This window comes from Chiloscyllium plagiosum, chromosome 18, assembly GCF_004010195.1.
Source record: "Chiloscyllium plagiosum isolate BGI_BamShark_2017 chromosome 18, ASM401019v2, whole genome shotgun sequence".
NCBI classification, from domain to species: Eukaryota; Metazoa; Chordata; class Chondrichthyes; order Orectolobiformes; family Hemiscylliidae; genus Chiloscyllium; species Chiloscyllium plagiosum.
Window position 1 is genome coordinate 17,416,905 of NC_057727.1, and position 18,047 is coordinate 17,434,951.

An 18,047-nucleotide genomic window follows, 5' to 3' on the forward strand; every position below is an offset into this window, starting at 1 on the left:
CTGGACTTACCTTGAACATTAAGGCCCCCTTGACATCTCCTCTTTGGGTCCACATGCAGTCCCAACAGTGACCACAGGTCTTGGTGGCACTGCTGGGATAAGAGAGCTGCCAGGCACTTGATTGGCTGGAGGTGGGAATTCCTCTTTGATGGGGTGGAGAATTGACAGCTGGTGAGTGTAGAAGCAGAATTTTCATCCCTAGTATTTTTAACATTCCAAAACCTTACTTTACATATACATACATGCAATTAGGAGTTGGAGTAGGCCACTAAGCCTCTTGAATCTGCTCCACCATTCAATAAGATTATGGCCTCAGCTCCATATTCCTACTTATCCCAAATAACAATTATCAAGTAAACTATCTATCTCTACCTTTAAAAATGTTTAAGTTGTTCTGGGGAACAACTCAATCTTCTTAGGGGACAAAAAAAATCTTCATTTATATCTGAATGGAAAACAACTTATTTTTAAACTCTGTTCCCTATCTCTAGTCCCTTGTGGGAGGGACTAGAGCCCTCTCAGGACTTTGTACGTCTTGGTAAGATCACCTCTTATCCTTCTAAAGTCCAGTGGATACAGGCCCAGCCTGGTTCAATGTTTTCACATAATTCCCCAAACTCAAGCCATCAGCCAAGTTAACCTTCCCTGAACTATTTCTAATGCACTTATATCCTTTCTTAAATAATGAGATAACTATATAGTCATCCAGCTGTTGTCTTACCAATGTCCTGTAGAACCACATTAAAGCATCCCTACTTTTATATTCTATTCGCCTAGACTAAAGAACATTTCACTTCACTTTATAATCACTTGCCGAACCTGCATACTAATTTAATGTGATTCATGTAGTAAGTCATCAAGATCACTTGACTTCAGAGTTCTGCAATTTCTCTCCATGTAAATAAATATTGTTTTTCTTTTCTTCTTGTCAAAATAGACAAGTTCACATTTTCCGACATTATACTTCAGCTGCTGATTTTTGTCCACCCAATTAACCCAACTCCATCCTTTTGCAGAACTTCTTATGTCCTCTTGATAACTTTTCTTATCTATCTTTATACCACCAGCAAATTTCACAACAATACATTTGATTCCTTCAACCAAGTCATTAATACAAATTACCCCAGTACCGATCCCTGTGGCACTCCACTTGTCACATCTTGACAACCCAAACATGATCCAATTATGTCTACTGTTTCCACTTAACTAACCAATCCTTTATCTATGCTAATATGTAACCCGTGCCCCCCCCAACCCCCCAACCCCCCACCCCCCCCAACAATATAAGCTCATTTTCCAGTTACCTTTGATGTGGCAGCTTGTCAAGTACCTTCTGGACATTTAAGTACAGCACATTCACAGGTTCCATGTTTTTTATCACTTCAAACATTTTCAATAAGTTAAACATTGTTTCCTTTTCCCAAAAATCATGTTGATTTTTCCTGATTGCACTGAGCTTTACTAAATACCCACTATATTAATCTTAATAAAATATTGGAGCATTTCATCTGTGACAGATGTTATGCTAATTGGCCTGTGGTTTCCTGAGGCTGGATATTATATGTTCCTGTGTTTCTTTTTGGTGAGGTAAGTGGGGTGTGGGGTGTTGGGGGGATGGTGGCATGATGACGGCATGATTGGCATGTAATACAGGTCACCGGTTAGCCCACGACATGCTAGCCCATCTCTGAGTTTGCCCCCATAATATGATCTGAAATTGGCAATAAGCTCACCAGATGTACATGGATAATTGCTTGTCACCTGAGCTTGTTCAATGTTTCAAATGACATAAAACTGTTGATGTTGGTAGGAGTGGGTTCACCTTTCTAAATAAAAGAAAAGTGCAAAATGGTGGGAAGGAAGAGGGTACTGTCTTCAGGTTAGTGTCTTTTGTCCGTCTGTGCCCCCCCACCAAGAATATGCAGACTCCTCCCTCTAATCATCATATACTTGTCATATACATATAATCGTCATAATCGTTATCGGCCCTTTACTCCGGCTAAAGGTGCCAAAACGCCAACGCTCAAAACTCATATCTTATTCTAGAATACTTCCTTAATGGGCCTGCCTACAATGCTGGCAGTGTCCTGGAGCTGCCAAGACTCTATAATGTGTTTAGCCTGCAGCTTCAGAGGATAGTATTTCCTCCCTCTGAGTGGCTGTGTTCCCACTATCCATCAGTTTACCCACCCAAAAGTGCCTTATGGCTGCAGGGCAGGCTTGTTGTTGGTTTGGAGAAAGTCAGGAATGCAGATGTTGGAAAGTCAGAGTCGAAAGGTGTGGCGCTGGGAAAGCACAGCAGCTCAGGCAGCATCCGAGGAGCAGGAGAGTCGACGTTTCGGACATAAGCCCTAAATCAGGAATGTGGAAGGGAAAAGAGGCTGAGAGATAAATAGGAGGATGGGGGAAGGGGGCTGAGAAATAAATGGGGGCTGAGTGTGGGTCTGTGGGGCAGTGGGAGTGAAGATAGCTGGGGAGGCGATAGGTATATGTAGGTGGGAGGTAATGATAGGTGGGAAGGAAGATGGACAGGTAGCTCAGGTCAATGGGGTGGTACCATGTTGGAGAGTTGGAACTGGGATGAGGTGCGGGGAGTGGAGATTTTGATCCTGGTGAAGTCGATGTTGATGCCATGTGGTTGAAGGGCCCCAAGGTGGAAGATGAGGCATTCTTCCTCCAGTCCTCGGGTGGCTTGGATTTGGCAGTGGAGGAGGCCCAGGACTTGCATGTCCTTGGGGAATTGAAAGGCAGAGTTGAAGTGGTTGGCCCCAGGGCAGTGGGGTTTGGTGCAAGTGTCCCAGAGATGTTCTCTGAAATGAGAGTTGGTGTCCTGTCTCCCTGACGTACAGGAGACCACAATCGAGAGCTTGGACACAGTAGACTAGGTGTTTGGATGTGCAGGAAAATCTCTGCTGAATGTGGAAAGATCCTTTGGGGCCTTGGATGGAGGTGAGCGGGGAGGTGTGGGTACAGGTTTTACACATTGTGCAGTGGCAGAGGAAGGTGCTGGGAATGCAGAGTAGTTGGTGGGGAGTGTGGACCTAACAAGGAAGTCATGGAGATATTAGTCTCTGCGGAACGTAGATAGAGGTGGGGAGGGAAATATCTTTGGTGGTGGGGTCTGATTGTAGGTGGCGGAAATGGTAGAGGATAATGCGTGTATCCAGAGATTAGTGAGATGAAAAGTGAGGATGAGGGGGGATTTCTACAAATGTTGCGGTTGGATGGGTGGGGTTCAACAGTGCAGGAAGTGAAGGAGATGTGCGGGAGGGCATTGTTGATCATTTGGGAGGGAAAACTGCAGTCCTTGAAATAGGAGGCCATCTGTTGTTGGTTTGTTTTGTTTTATTATTGGTCTGGTGGCTGATTGCTCACTTTCCTTCCAGGGGAAGCAAGACATCATCTCCCTCACTCCAACATGCCAGTAACTTTCTGCACCTTGCTTCAGTCTTATCGCTTTCTTGAATACAGGAGCCACATTCATGATTTGCCAGCCTGATGGGACCTTTCTAGAATCTAAGGAATTTTGAAAAAAAGAAAATAAAACTAAAGCATCTGCTATTTCAGCTGCTGCTTCTTTTAAGACCCTGGATGAAATACATCAGGACCTGGGGACTTGTCAGTGTTTAGTTCAAACAATTTTCTCAGTATCTTTTCCGTGGTCAATGTAATTGATTTAGGTTCCTTCCCTCTTCAACCTCCTGAATCACACTTATTTCTGATATGTTATTTGCATCCTCTATAATGAATACAGATAAAATACCTGTTCAATTCATCTGCCATTTCCTTATTTTCTGTTTTTATTTCCCCAAACTCGAAGTTTAGCAAACCAACATTCATTTTACAAAAACAAACATTTCTGGTTGAACTCAGCAGGTCTGGCAGTATCTGTGGGAAGAAAGCAGAGTTAACATTTTGAGATTGTGACTCTTCACCAGAACTGATGGAATCACCAACTCAAAAATATTAACTCTGCTTTCTTCTTATAGATGCTGCTAGACCTGTGAGTTTTGCCAACGATTTCTGTTTTGTTTCAGATCTCCAGCATCTGCAGTCTTTATTTTAGTGCAACACTCATTTTAGTTACTCTTTTTAAAATATCTATGGAAAAAAAAATTTCTAGCCCTGTTCTCTTGAACAGTAATTTCCACCTCCTTATTAACCTTTAAGTCATCTACGATTAGATTAGATTCCCTACAGTGTAGAAACAGGCCCTTCAGCCCAACAAGTCCACACCGACCCTCCAAAGAATGACCCACTCCCCTCTGATTAGTGCACCTAACACTATGGGCAATTTACACCTGACCTGTACATCTTTGGACTGTGGGAGGAAATCCACACAGACACAGGGACAATGTACAAACTCCACACACAGTTGCCCAAGGCTGGAATTGAACCTAGAGTGTCTGGTGCTGTGAGACAGCAGTGTTGACCACTGAGCCACTGTGCCACCCCACTGATGTTCTTTATTTTGTTTACATACTTCTCAACTGCCACTCACCTTTGCAGAATTTAACACTTTTTATTTCAATGTTATACTATATTTAATTACCTTATTTAGCCACAGATGGTACATCGTTCTCTTGGAGTTTTTCTTTCTCAAGAATATGTATTTTTCTGAGTATTCAGAAATGACTGCTTAAATGTCGGAGTGGGACCATTCGGGGCAGCCATTTTGGCACAAGCGATTTGGTGCGGCCTGTTTGGCACAGCCCATTTTGCCGTAGACCCATTTAGGCGCAACTATTTCGGCGCAACTCATATTTATTCTTTTTCAGGCTTAGTTAAAAACATTAAAGAAAGCAACAAAAATAAAAATAGTGTTTATTCTCTTTAGTAAAAATGTTAAAAAGAAGAAAAGAAATAAGTTAATTATGAAAAATCTAAAATATGACATTTATTCAAAATTATGGCCAATTCCTCGTAAATACTCAACATAATTTCTCTCACTAAATCTTCTTATGAGTGTTTGTATTCTAGTGTCTGCTTCCCTGAATTTCTTTCCCTGAAGTTCAAAATCACAGCTGATAATATCAGGGCGGCATTCAGGCTGTATTTCCGGAAACATTTCAAATAATTTATCATATGTTGTTCGTAACTTATTTGGGAGTAAAGCATATAACAGTGGGAATGCACATTCATGTATTTCCCCTGAAATAACATAAACTTGTGAAAATAGAGGTGGGGAAATTTTGAATGTTCCATCAACATATAACTTTTTTGATTGTTTCAGAAACTCGGCATTCCTTTTTCTTCCAAATGTAAGAATTCTGCAGGGGGTGCTACTGCTGTCGGCTAGTAAAAATTGTTCTTCATTATATTCATTAGCAGAATAAGTTTTAATGCTATCTGGATGGCACGATATTCCATTGAAATTAAAGAAATTCAGGGAAGCAGATGCTAGAATACAAACACTCATAAAAGGATTTAGTGAGAGAAATGATGTTTGGTATTTACAAGGGATTGCCCATAATTTTGAATAAACATCATATTTTAGATTTTCGTAATTAACTTATTTTTTTTTCTTTTTAACATTTTTACTAAACAGAATAAACATTATTTTTATTTTTACTGCTTTCTTTAATGTTTTTAACTAAGCCTGAAAAGGAATAAATATGAGTTGCGCTGAAATAGTTCTGCGCCTAAATGGGTCTGCGGCAAAATGGGCTGTGCCAAACAGGCCACGCCAAATCGCTCATGCCAAAATGGCTGCGCCGAATGGTCCTAAACCCCTTAAATGTCTACCACCATACCTACACTGACCTATCCTGTAACCTAATTTTCAAGTTGATTTTAGCCAGCTCTGTTTTCATGCGCTCATAACTGCTGTCATTTAGGTTTTAAAAAACTAGTCTTAGATTGTCTCCTCTCCTTCAATCTGAATATGATGCTCAGTGGTTTTAAGTGCACTTGCATACCTTCACTCCTTATGGACCGGACCAGACCAGGACACCGCCAACTCCAATCAACTCCCCCCCCACCCCCACCATATATTAAGGAGATAGCCTCGACCCTCATCATATATCTCTTTAAAATGCAGTGTAAGGTTCTGTGATTTAGATGGGATATGACTGGTGCACTACTAAGCTTTAATCAAAAATACTTTGTTCTTACAACACAGTTAAAATAAAAGAAGAATTGGCGTAACTTTACTCTATTGAAATACTTAACAAGACAACGTATTATTTACCCACTAATCATCAACTGTTCCAATATAGGCAGCTTCCCATAAACACACCTTTGGCAAAGGCAATTTTCAGCAACACGGTTATTATTTTCACATACTCCAGCAACACAAAACTCAAACTTACACCTCCAAGAGCCAGCAAAACCCACTAACTAAAAGGAAACCAAAATCCTTTTCGGTTTGTGTGAGCCTGACCTCACTGACTTATGGTTCTTTTGTCTTACTTTAAAAAAAACACCCAAGGACAATTTAAAACTGTTTACCAACTGCCTCTCTGGAGGAAACATTTCAGCACCACTTAATAACATCCTTCTGCAAGTGAAACAGAACATCTCTCTGAAAGATACAGTATATTTGGGGCAGCATGGTGGCACAGTGGTTAGCATTGCTGCCTCACAGTGCTAGAGACCTGGGTTCAATTCCCATCTTGGGCAACTGTCTGTGTGGAGTTTGCATGTCCTCCCTGTGTCTGTGTGGGTTTCCTCCCACAGTTAAAAGATGTCTAGGTTAGGTGAATTGGCCATGCCAAATTGCCTGTAGAGTTAGGTGTAGGGGGGGGGGTGGGTTGGTGTGGACTTGTTGGGCCTAAGGGCCTGTTTCCACACTGAAAGTAATCTAATTTCTAAAACATGTCAACCAGATCTAATACATCCTGCTCTTTGGTTGGATCTGAAATATTTAGTTTTAAGAAACTATCCTGAAGATACTCCATGAACTCATAATCCAGGCTACCTTTGCTAATTTGATTCATCCAATGTAGATTAAAATCACCCATGATTAAAGCTGTATATTTCTCAACAGTCTCCATTATTTTTCCCTCTTTGTCCCAAATTCTATAACGTGGTTAACATTAGGTGCCTATATTCCACTTCAAATATCAATTTCTTACCTTTACTGTTTCTTATCTGTTATTCAGACTAATTCTACATCATGATCTCCCGAACTTTGGTCATCTCTCTCCATTGTAATAAGGCCAACTTTAATTAACTACCTTTTGTTCTGTATTTCTATGATATTTGTGACCTCTAGCCTTATCTGCTGGTGCTCTCTTAGGTTTACACACTGTTCCTTCCTGTCACATTCTGATCATCCTTTCCCTTTTTGCCATCTTGTTCTCTTTCCTCGTTTACACTATTCAATTTACCACATCTTCCCAAACTAGATTCTCCACTCCCTACCATTTAGCTTAAAAGTCTTTGTGCCACCCTAGCTGTATGACTCACCAGAACACTTCTACCAGCACAGGGCAAGATGATTCCATAAAGATACAGCTCACATTTCCCTGAGCTAGTGCCAATGCTCCATGAAACAAAACTCATTTCTCTCACACTTCCTTTGAACCAGATTTTTGACACTAACAAAAACAAAGTGCTGGAGAAACTCTGCAGGTTGGCTAACATCTGTAGAGAGATTAGCAGAGTTGGCTTTGAGTCAAGTGATCCTTAATCAGAACTGAACAGATGTCATCACAGCCTCCCAACATATGATACCAAGTTAATGACCCCCATGCTTGCTGTCTCAGTATCTTCAGCTTGGGGTCTAACTCATAATCACTAGCTCAAGTTGCAGACTTAACATATTTGGCAATAGATCACACTGTTGTCCAGAGATCCCACCTTCTGCACTTATAAGACATGATATATACCCTGTCATGTTTACTGTCTTAATTAAATAATTAGTCGATTTCTTAAAATGCTTCATCTCATAACCACCTTCTGTACTAATTTAAATAATGTAAGCCTTACAAATTAAGATTAAACTAAATAATAGAATTGTTAGTTCCTGATTTACCCTCTGCTAGTGTCTCTTCATTAGTAGTTAGATATTTAAGGGTTAATTAAAAAGTTTACATTTTTCTAAATTCCATCATTTTGCACACATTGCCTCACAGCAATTACTCACCAACTAATCAACTCAGAACTTTCTCTTGATGGTATGATTCATGTATTTTGCCCCCCAAGCTCAGTACGCTCCTGGACTTCCCACTCCTATCTTCCTCTCTCCTGGAAGGTACTTGCTACAGACTTTGCTCCTTAGACTGATGTTATCCTGGTCTGTGTATGCCTGCAGGTCCACTCCTATCTGTCGCTCTCCCAAAATAGAAGTTTTTTTAATGTCTCAGCATTAAATATAATTTTATAACTAACTACATAATTCTCTACCTTTCAACCAATTTCTGACAATTCTACATACTTATTGTCAAGCAAACATCCACGTTCAAGTTCTCATCATGATTAATGAACAATTATTAGGAATACCAATATTCCAAAGTTCCAAATTCCAGGAGACTTCAACAACTGTCTTCTTCCCCTTTTTTCCACTCATTATGTCTCCCTGTCCAAGATTATTTCTTGCTATCATACTTACTCTGTCTCTAACAAAGCTACCCCACCACTCTTTCATTCCCACATATCCCTGAATGTTTAGTTCCCAGCTATGTTTCTGTAATGATATGATGTGAAGGTGCTGGTGTTGGACTAGGGTGGACAAAGTTAAAAATCACACAACACCAGGTTATAGTCCAACAGCTTTATTTGGATGGACTACCTTTCAGAGCACTGCTCCTTCATCAGGTAGCTGTGGAGCAGGATTATAAGACAGAATTTATAACAAAAAGATCACAATGTCATGTATGTAACTGATACGAGATATTGAACAAACCTTGACTGCTGTTAAGTCTTTCATCCTTTGGAATGGGTTGCAGGTTTCAGTTCATTAATATGTAAATTCCAGAACTTCTTTCAAATCACATTCTCGAGATAACTTAAGGCTTTTGCGAGGGTATAGTCTGTCTGTATCCCCCAATCTTGAGGAGAAAGTGAGGTCTGCAGATGCTGGAGATCAGAGCTGGAAATGTGTTGCTGGATAAGCGCAGCAGGTCAGGCAGCATCCAAGGAACAGGAGAATCGACGTTTCGGGCATAAGCCCTTCTTCCTGAAGAAGGGCTTATGCCCGAAACGTCGATTCTCCTGTTCCCTGGATGCTGCCTGACCTGCTGCGCTTTTCCAGCAACACATTTCCTCCCCCAATCTTGAGTCAGACTGATTCTGTTTCCAAAATAGGAATCTATAAAATGTTACATGGATTGACTGTCTATGGATTGTGTGCTTTTTCAACAAAATAGAATGTATCTGCAATTACACTTCTGCAAATGATAATTCACCCCATAGACCAATATGTGTGTGAGAGAGACATTCTGAGAGAAACAGAGAGTGTGTGTCTACATGTGAGTGTGTGCACATGATTGTGAGTGCATGAGAATGTGTTTGCGTGTGTGTACCACTCGGGGGGGGGGTATATATGTGTGTCTGCAAGACAGCGTGCGTATGAGAGGGTCTGTGTGAGATTGTGCATTTATGTGTATTTGTGTGAGAGTGTAGAATGTAGTGGGGTCACCTGTAGCATCACATGAACCAAAGGTCCTGGTTAATCCTGCTCCACAGCTACCTGATGGAGCAGTGCTCCAAAAGCTAGTACTTCCAAATAAACCTGTTGGACTGTAACCTAGCATTGTGTGATTTTTAACTCTGTAATGATAATAAGATCACCTTATTAACTTCTATTTAAGTAGTTAATTCATTTATTTTGATCCACATTCTATGTGGATTTAAGATAAGGGCTATTAATGTTGATTTATCATTTTTCCCTCTTTGACACTATTTGTTGTTTTCTATGTTTGCACACTAGCTCTTCCTGTTCCATTGTGGGTGTTGCTATCCAAATAGCTACCCTGCATCACTACCATACCTTTAAAACTATATTTCCCAAACTCTCTGCCCTTTAGTTTGAAGTACTCCCTACAGCCCTAGACATGTGAATTGTCAGGATACTGTTCCTAGCATGGGACAAGTGAAGCCCATCTTATCAGAACAGTTCTTTTACCCCATTACTAGTTTCGGTGTTCCACAAACTGAAATCCATTCCTCCCACACCAGTCTTGCAGCCATGCATTTAATTCCTTGACTTCTATTAATCCTATGCTAGGTTGTCCATGCCAGAGGCAGGAATCCCAATATTACTATCTGCTTTTTAGTTTAGCTCCTAACTGTTCTAATTCTTTAAGCAGAACTTACTTTCTAGTCCTTTCAATATTGTTGTTAGAAACATAGATGACAAGTAAATTCCTTCCCTCCCATTCCAAAGTTCCTCTTCAGCCACAGTCATAGAATGAGGAGATAGGAACTGGGCAAACAACACAGTCTTCAGGGCTCATGTTAATGTATATAACCCCTTTGTTCTACAGTCTCCTCCCATGACTACATTCCTATTTTCTACCCTCACTTGATTGGCTCCCTGTACCATGATGCTGTAGTCAGCACACTCATCCTCTCTGTAGTTCTCACTCTCATCTTGCAAGATCTTGCACAGCTTGCAAGAACTTTCCAATTGCTGAATAATTACAGATGCTGACATTCTTCAAATATTATCCTCTGGGTCTCTATATCTGCTTCACCTGCAGTTATACACTTCTGTCAGAATCTCAGATCAAATTTTAATCACCTACGATGATTAGGATGACCAACTCTTGTAGCAACATGTCCAGGTAACTGTTCACCTTCCTGATGTGGTTTAAGAAGCTTGCACTCCAGCTCTTCAACTCAAATCCAAAGTCTTTCGAGCTGTAAACACTTAAAATACTGTCTTTGCCCAAGATCACCTTGGTATCCAGCAGCTCCCCCAGCAGCAGCAACAACACACTACCCTTCCTGCCATCATTACCATATTTCATTTAATTTATTCATTAATTACTCTAGAATCCCTCCTGTGTACTACTTATCAGTCTGCTTCTTTTCCTATATCCATTTAACATTATGGTCTATGATATTCATCAGCTGCAGATCAGCCTCTCAATCTGTGTCTTCTATCCTCTTCCCCATTACTTCTCACTCTGGACACTTCTTGTGGTAAACCATAATAAGTATAGCTCTTTCCTCCCTTTCCCAAATTCCCATTTGACCCAAATTCCTATACATACTTGCTGAATTTATCTAATCAGGCGATCTCTCCAGTCACACTGCCTGTGTTTTAAAATCCCTTTCTTATGTACAGCTGCTATGAGTCACATTTTAACTTCAGTGGTCAGCACCTCTTTTAGTAAAAGGGATTTCAAGTGCTTGATAGATAACTGCCACTGTTAGGTAGCTGCCTTTTTTAGTTGGCCTATTTATAGGTTATTTCGGAAGTTGACTTTGAAAGCATCATTTCAATGAGTTGTCAAAGCTTGCTTCACATTTGCATCACTAAGACATTCTCCATTCGAAAAAAAATGCTTAAATAGAGACAGTGTGGAAAGCTGCACTTGAACAACTGTCTTGAAAAATATAATGGGGTCCATTGCCTATCCCATTAATAAAATGTGCTGACAAACACTTTCGTACTCAACCAGGCAGAAATAAACCATTAGACATAATCACTTAGCCAATGGGATCTTGGCTGAGAGAGGAATTCCTGGCCATGATCTACTTAAGTTCCTATTTGAATGCATTAGCCATGACCATATTTAGATCACTGGGCAGTTGAAGACAGATGGTCATGTGCCTTTTGTATGTTTAAACATATAGAAGAGGGTACACGAGATGCTAAAGAAATATGCACCTGAGTGAGTTCCTTCCATCTGGCAAGTTTAGAATCCTGCTCTTGATTGTGATATCCAAGTATCACAATCATAAATTTTAGAAAGTATTCAAACCAATGCCAGTGTTTCCTGAAGAACAGATGCATTTTCCATTTACATCTCAAAATTGGCTCATTGCTGAAAGCGTTAGTGTGGCAAGGTGGTTCATAGCACCAGGGACCTGGATTCAATTCCAGCTTCCAGCAAACGTGGAGTTTGCACGTTCTCCTTGTGTTTGCGTGGGTTTCTTCCCACAATCCAAAGGTGTACAGGTTAGGTGAATTTGCCATACTAAATTACCCATAGTGTTAGATGCATTAGTTAGAGATAAATGTAGGGGGAATGGGTTACTCTTCGGAGGGTCAGTGTTGACTAGTTGGGCTGAATGGTCTGTTTCCACACAGTAGCTAATCTAATCTAAACAACTAAACAACTAAGCCATTCAAGTCACCAACCTTCAAGAACCAAATTCCCCTTTATTTTACCGGACTTCAAATTATGTAACCTAACTTCCCACTCTGTAATCTGTTTTTGTGTATGAGAGAGATTGATTTTGTTATTTTACTTAAAACTAAAGATTAAATAAAACTATCCTCTTTTACTTTTAAAAGCTCAAAAAATTTGTTTTATTGAGTCTTTAATGGTCATAGCACATAAACAATTAAACACTCACAGAACTGGCAAGTATATTCATTTCCTTTAAAAAATGGTTGCAGTCAAATGAGAAGAGGGAAGAGAGGGGAGCTGTTCAATGTCTCCTCATCTGACCATAACAGGAGCCTTACATTGGAAAAGAAGGGGCTAGGTGTCATAAAATAGACAGCTATTGGCAAAATTTCAGTACATGAGATCCTTTATTAGTGTTGTTGAAATAAGCCATATAGTGAAACTCCTATTGCTGTACAAAGCTGCCAGTCACCAAACAATGGAGACACCATCTTATGATGGAGGAACCCGTCCTTTAACATAGAGCCTACCTTAGTAGTAAATGAGCTAGCCCCAACAAAATGGTTAAAAATCTGATCTTTTTGGAGGTTCTGAGCATCAGTTCCATTTGTCCAGAGAAAAAATGCAGTTTCATTCTTCAGTAGTCGGGACTGCAATAGAAAACTAAGTGAATTTATCTATATATAAAATGGCAATACAAGTGCATATGTTGTTATTAATATATAGTTTCATAGTGCACTAATTATGTTGATGCACAATACTTATTTTCATATTAATTTATGTGATGTATGCATCTCTAAAAAAGCTAGCATTTATTGTCCTAACTGCCCTAACCAACTACCCTAAATGACCTACAGAAGGTGGTGGTAAGCTGCCTTCTTGAGACACTGCAGTCCATGTTGTGTAAGTACACTTGCGGTGCTGTTTAGCATGGATGTCCAATACACTATGCAGAATTTTCCAAGTAATGTGATTTCATGCCTTTTTACAACTGTAGCTTTTCAATCCACTGATAAAATGCTGTTTATTTTCAGCAAACATTGCACTTAGATGAATCTGCAATGCACCTTTTCTATGCTTTTATATTCTTATTAGAAATAACTACATGAAATATAATTTATTTGCCACCATTTCATTCCATTTATTGACCCAATTTTGTGGAGATTCTGTGATGCAGTGAGAGCCAAAGCTCTAGGCTATGATCATAACACAGCCAACTAGGGTGCTGATTATCAATCCATAAATCCTTCCCACATGCCGAGGGCAGGGGGTAAGAGAAGAGATTTTCTGAGTCAACCAGAACCACGTATAGGAGATGCAACATAACATCCTCTCCATGTTTAAAGAATCCAGCACAGGTATCTGCCATGAGCAAGTGTCATCCTCATTCTCAGGGACTACCGCACACAATGGGGTGGCATGGTACCTCAGTGGTAGCACTGCTGTCTTACAGTGCCAGGACCCAGGTTGGATTCGAGCCTTGGATGACTGTGTGGAATTTGCACATTCTCCCTGTGTCTATGTGAGTTTCTTCCGGGTGCTCCAGTTTCCTCCCACAGTCCAAACTTGTGCAGATTTGGTGGATTGGCTACGTTAAGTTGCTCATAGTGTTCGGGGTTGTGCAGGCTGAATGGGTTAGCCATAGGAAATGCAAGGTTACAGGGTAGGGAGTTGGGGCTGATTGGGATGCTCTTCAGAGGGACGATGTGAACTTGATGGGCCGAATGGCCTAATTCCACACTGTAGGGATTCTATGTTCTATGAACTATGCATTTTTCCCAGGAATGTGAGGGAGTGCATTTAACTGATCAATATTCAGTTGTTCTGACATGATTTCCCTGTTTATTTCCAGGGGCAGCATTTTGATATCCCCAAACCTGGTGCACCATCCCACCCCAAACTAATCAAAACAGATTGCCTTGCTGTCATAAATATTTCAACTACCCAACCCCACTATCAGTCAAGATAAATTGATACACTATATTCAGTAAGTTGAAGTTTCATCTTGCTAATCCTAGTCTGTCTAAAATAGATAGCAGCAGTGTTATCTAGTCAGCATGTGGTAACCAATTCCTACCAATGGCAGGTCACTACATTGTCACCAAATAAAAATAAAAATTAACTTTTTTTGCTTTTGGTGACATGGTCTTCCTGTTTCCATTAACACTGCAGTAAGTGCCTCAATTATCCCAAAATTGACCATTTTGCTATCATTTTGTTAGCATTTTCCAGCACTAAAGTTGACAATAAAGTTAAAATAATATGCAAATTGCACTAACCGTGATGTTATAGATATTATCTGGTTCATCAGAGTTGTCTTTATCATCACCCAGTTTATCTGTGATATAAAATAAAACAATTATAGACAAATGTTAATCTCACTTACATACATACATCAGCTTTGAATATGGAATACTGAAATGAACTATAATACTTCACATGAAAAGGTGCTAGATTTGAGAGGTGCAGTTGGGCAGGTGGTGGGTGCCGCTGCTGTAAAATTGGGGAGCATGCTGTGGATGTTGTTCCTATTGCCGACTCATTTTGGAGGTCTTTGGCAGTGCTGCCGCTCCCCCATAGTCCACCCTTCCCCTTCCTCCATCTTCCAATTCAGGTCATAATGTGGCCACTTAGGGTGCTCCATCCTGCTGCCTTTGGATTAACCCATGGTTGGAGAGGCCCATGGTTGGAGAGCCCAGGCCAACCCCAAACACTATGGAAGCCACCAGCTTGTCAAGATTGAGGATGCTCATTGGAGGCCCCTTCCCAAAGGTCGTTTCAGGATTATGTTACCCTTCCTCGCTGGCATTCCACCTTAGCATCTTACCCTCCTTAGGGCTCTCACCAGGTCAGCCTGAAACAGCCCCCTCAACCCACCACTTCCCTTTGCATTTAATTGCATCAATGATCCTGATTATGCTCTTCCAGGTCATTTAATTGGTCGGTAGCTCTTTGAGATGGGACGTACCCACCCAACACCCCACCCCCCCAGGTGAGGTTGGAAAACCTATCTCAAACCAATTATATATCTGACATAATCAACAGGAGTAGGCCATTCAGCCTTTTGAGCCCACTTTATCATTCAGTGAGATTATGTTTAACCTTCTACTGCAATACCATTTTCCTTGATGATCTTAATATGTAGAAATCTATCAGTCTCAGTATTATTAATGAGCTCTTCTTCATTCACAAGAGTAAATTAAAAATAGTCAGTCCCTAGTTGGGTCCGCAATGTACTACTCCTGGAAACTATCCTGCAACCATTCCAAGAATTCATCTTCCATAAATTAATACGAATTAAGCTTGCCACTCTATAGGTTAGTTGAATTCTCTCATGATTATTATATTACCTATGTTACACTCATCTCTAAGTTCCTGATTTATACCATGATTTAGATAATCACTGCTGATTTGTGCCCTTTCAACAACCAACTCCAAGATTTTCTGCCTGCTTTATGGCTGTTAAATGACTACAGGGCAAGATGGCCAAGTGGGCCGACTCTTGCATCTAATTCTAATGTCATGGATGGTGTCCCACTCCTTGAAGACAGCCCAAGGGAAATCTGTTGTCTCTTTCAGAGAATTTCAAGACTATTCATTTGAAATCGATTTCATACAACACAAAGTAGAATGATTTTCCTAAAATTCAACATTTAATTGGCATAACAATGGTCACAGGCTCCATTGGTTGCTCAATGCGTTTGCCCATGCAGTCCAGGAAGGTTCCACATTAGATTCTTGGATTATGTCAAGTTAACTGATCTCAGTTAGGGTTGCTTCAATGCTTCTGAGTTGGAAAGAACAAGAATAGTTAGGTGTCCTACTCCTGATCACAGCTTCTGCTTGAACTGAGTGTGTACAAAAGATGGTGAAGACGGGATTTGCTCTGATGTTCCCTACAACTGAAACACCAAGTTTAGCAAGCAAATAATGTTTACTTTGATGAAGCAATGAAGCCATTGCCAGCAAATAATTAATTCCTTCAAATAGGAAAACATGGAAGACTGTCATGGTGGGAAAGCAAATATTCAAAAAAAGTTCACAAAAAGTACTTTGAATGTCTTGTGTTAACAATATTAAACGCACAGGCAAGTGTAAGACTATCCTTTCATTGTGTCTGACAGGAGTGAGAAATAGAGTTAATGTTCCGAGTTCAATATTAATTTTTTTCCGTTCTGAAACATCATTTCTTTCGTTGCATTATGTGTACAGGATTCATTGTACGTGACTATGTGCCGGCTGCAATATTGAGTCATAAAGTCAGAGAGAAGTACAGCACAGAAACAGACCCTTCGGTTCAACTCGTCCATGCCGACCAGATATCCCTAACCTAATCAAGTCCCATTTTCCAGCACTTGGCCATATCCCCCTCAACCCTTTCTATTCATATACTCATCCTTTTAAATATTGTAATTGTACCAGCCTCCACCACTTCCTCTGGCAACTCATTCCATTTTTGCACCCCCTTCTGTTTGAAAAAGTTGCCCCATTTGTCCCTTTTACATCTTTCCCCTCTCACCCTAAACCTTTGCCCTCCAGTTCTGGAATCCCCCACCCCAGGGAAAAGACTTTGTCTACTTACCCTATCCATGTCCCTCATGATTTTATAAACCTCTATAAGGTCACCCTCAGCCTCCGACGCTCCAGGGAAAACAGTCCCAGCTTGTTCAGGCTTTCCTTGTTGCTCAAATCCTCCAACCCTGGCAACATCCTTGTAAATCTTTTCTGAACCCTTTCAAGTTTCATAACATCCTTCCGACAGGAAGGAGACTAGAATTGTGCGCAATATTCCAAAAGTGGCCTAACCAACGTCCTGTACAGCTGCAACATGACCTCCCAACTCCTGTACTCAACACTCTGACCAATAAAAGAAAGTATACCAAATTCCTTCTTCACTATCCTATCTACCTGCGATTCTACTTTCAAGGAACTATGAACCTGCACTCCAAGGTCTCTTTGTTCAGCAACACACCCTAGGACCTTACCGTTGAGTAAAGTCCTGCTCGGATTTGCTTTTCTGAAACGCAGCACCTTACATTTATGTAAATTAAACTCCATCTGCCACTTCTCAGCCCATTGACCCATTCGATCAAGATCCCGTTGTACTCTGAGGTAGCCTTCTTCGCTGTCCACTACACCTCAATTTTGGTTTCATCTGCAAACTTACTAACTTATACTTCCTACGTTCACATCTAAATCATTTATATAAATGAGAAAACGTAGTGGACCCAGCATCGATCTTTGTGGCACTCCACTGGTCACAGGCCACCAAATTTGCACCAGATTATCCAGAAAACACCATATGATTTTTCAGCTAGTTATGATAGTGATTTCATGTGAAATAACTATGAGATCAATATATTGTTTCCACAAGATAGTGCAATGTGGCACAATGCTGAAAAATGTGTTGCTGGAAAAGCGCAGCAGGTCAGGCAGCGTCCAAGAAGCAGGAGAATCGACGTTTCGGCCATAAGCCCTTCTTCAGGAATGAGGAGGGTGTGCCAAGCAGGCTAAGATAAAAGGTAGGGTAGAGGGACTTGGGGGAGGGGCGTTGGGAATGAGATAGGTGGAAGGAGGTTAAGGTGAGGGGGTGGTGACAGAGAGGTCGGGAAGAAGATTGCAGGTCAAGAAGGCGGTGCTGAGTCCGAGAGTTGGGACTGAGATAACGTGGGGGGAGGGGAAATGAGGAAGCTGGAGAAATCTGCATTCATCCCTCGTGGTTGGAGGGTTCCTAGGCGGAAGATGAGGCACTCTTCCTCCAGGCGTCGTGTTGCCATGTTCTGGCGATGGAGGAGGCCA

At 40.8% G+C, this 18,047-nt stretch overlaps 1 protein-coding gene across 3 annotated transcripts in view; it reads right to left on the reverse strand.

Annotated features, from left to right (window-relative positions):
- Positions 1–18,047, reverse strand: part of LOC122558896 — a 72,155-nt gene that overhangs the window by 23,397 nt on the left and 30,711 nt on the right. For all 3 annotated transcript variants that reach the window (XM_043707820.1, XM_043707819.1, XM_043707821.1), the window contains 2 exons: positions 14,528–14,586; positions 12,779–12,898 (listed from right to left, as the gene is read on the reverse strand). In XM_043707820.1, the coding sequence (XP_043563755.1) occupies positions 12,779–12,898; positions 14,528–14,586 (179 nt within the window). The remainder of the gene's footprint in view (positions 1–12,778; positions 12,899–14,527; positions 14,587–18,047) is intronic.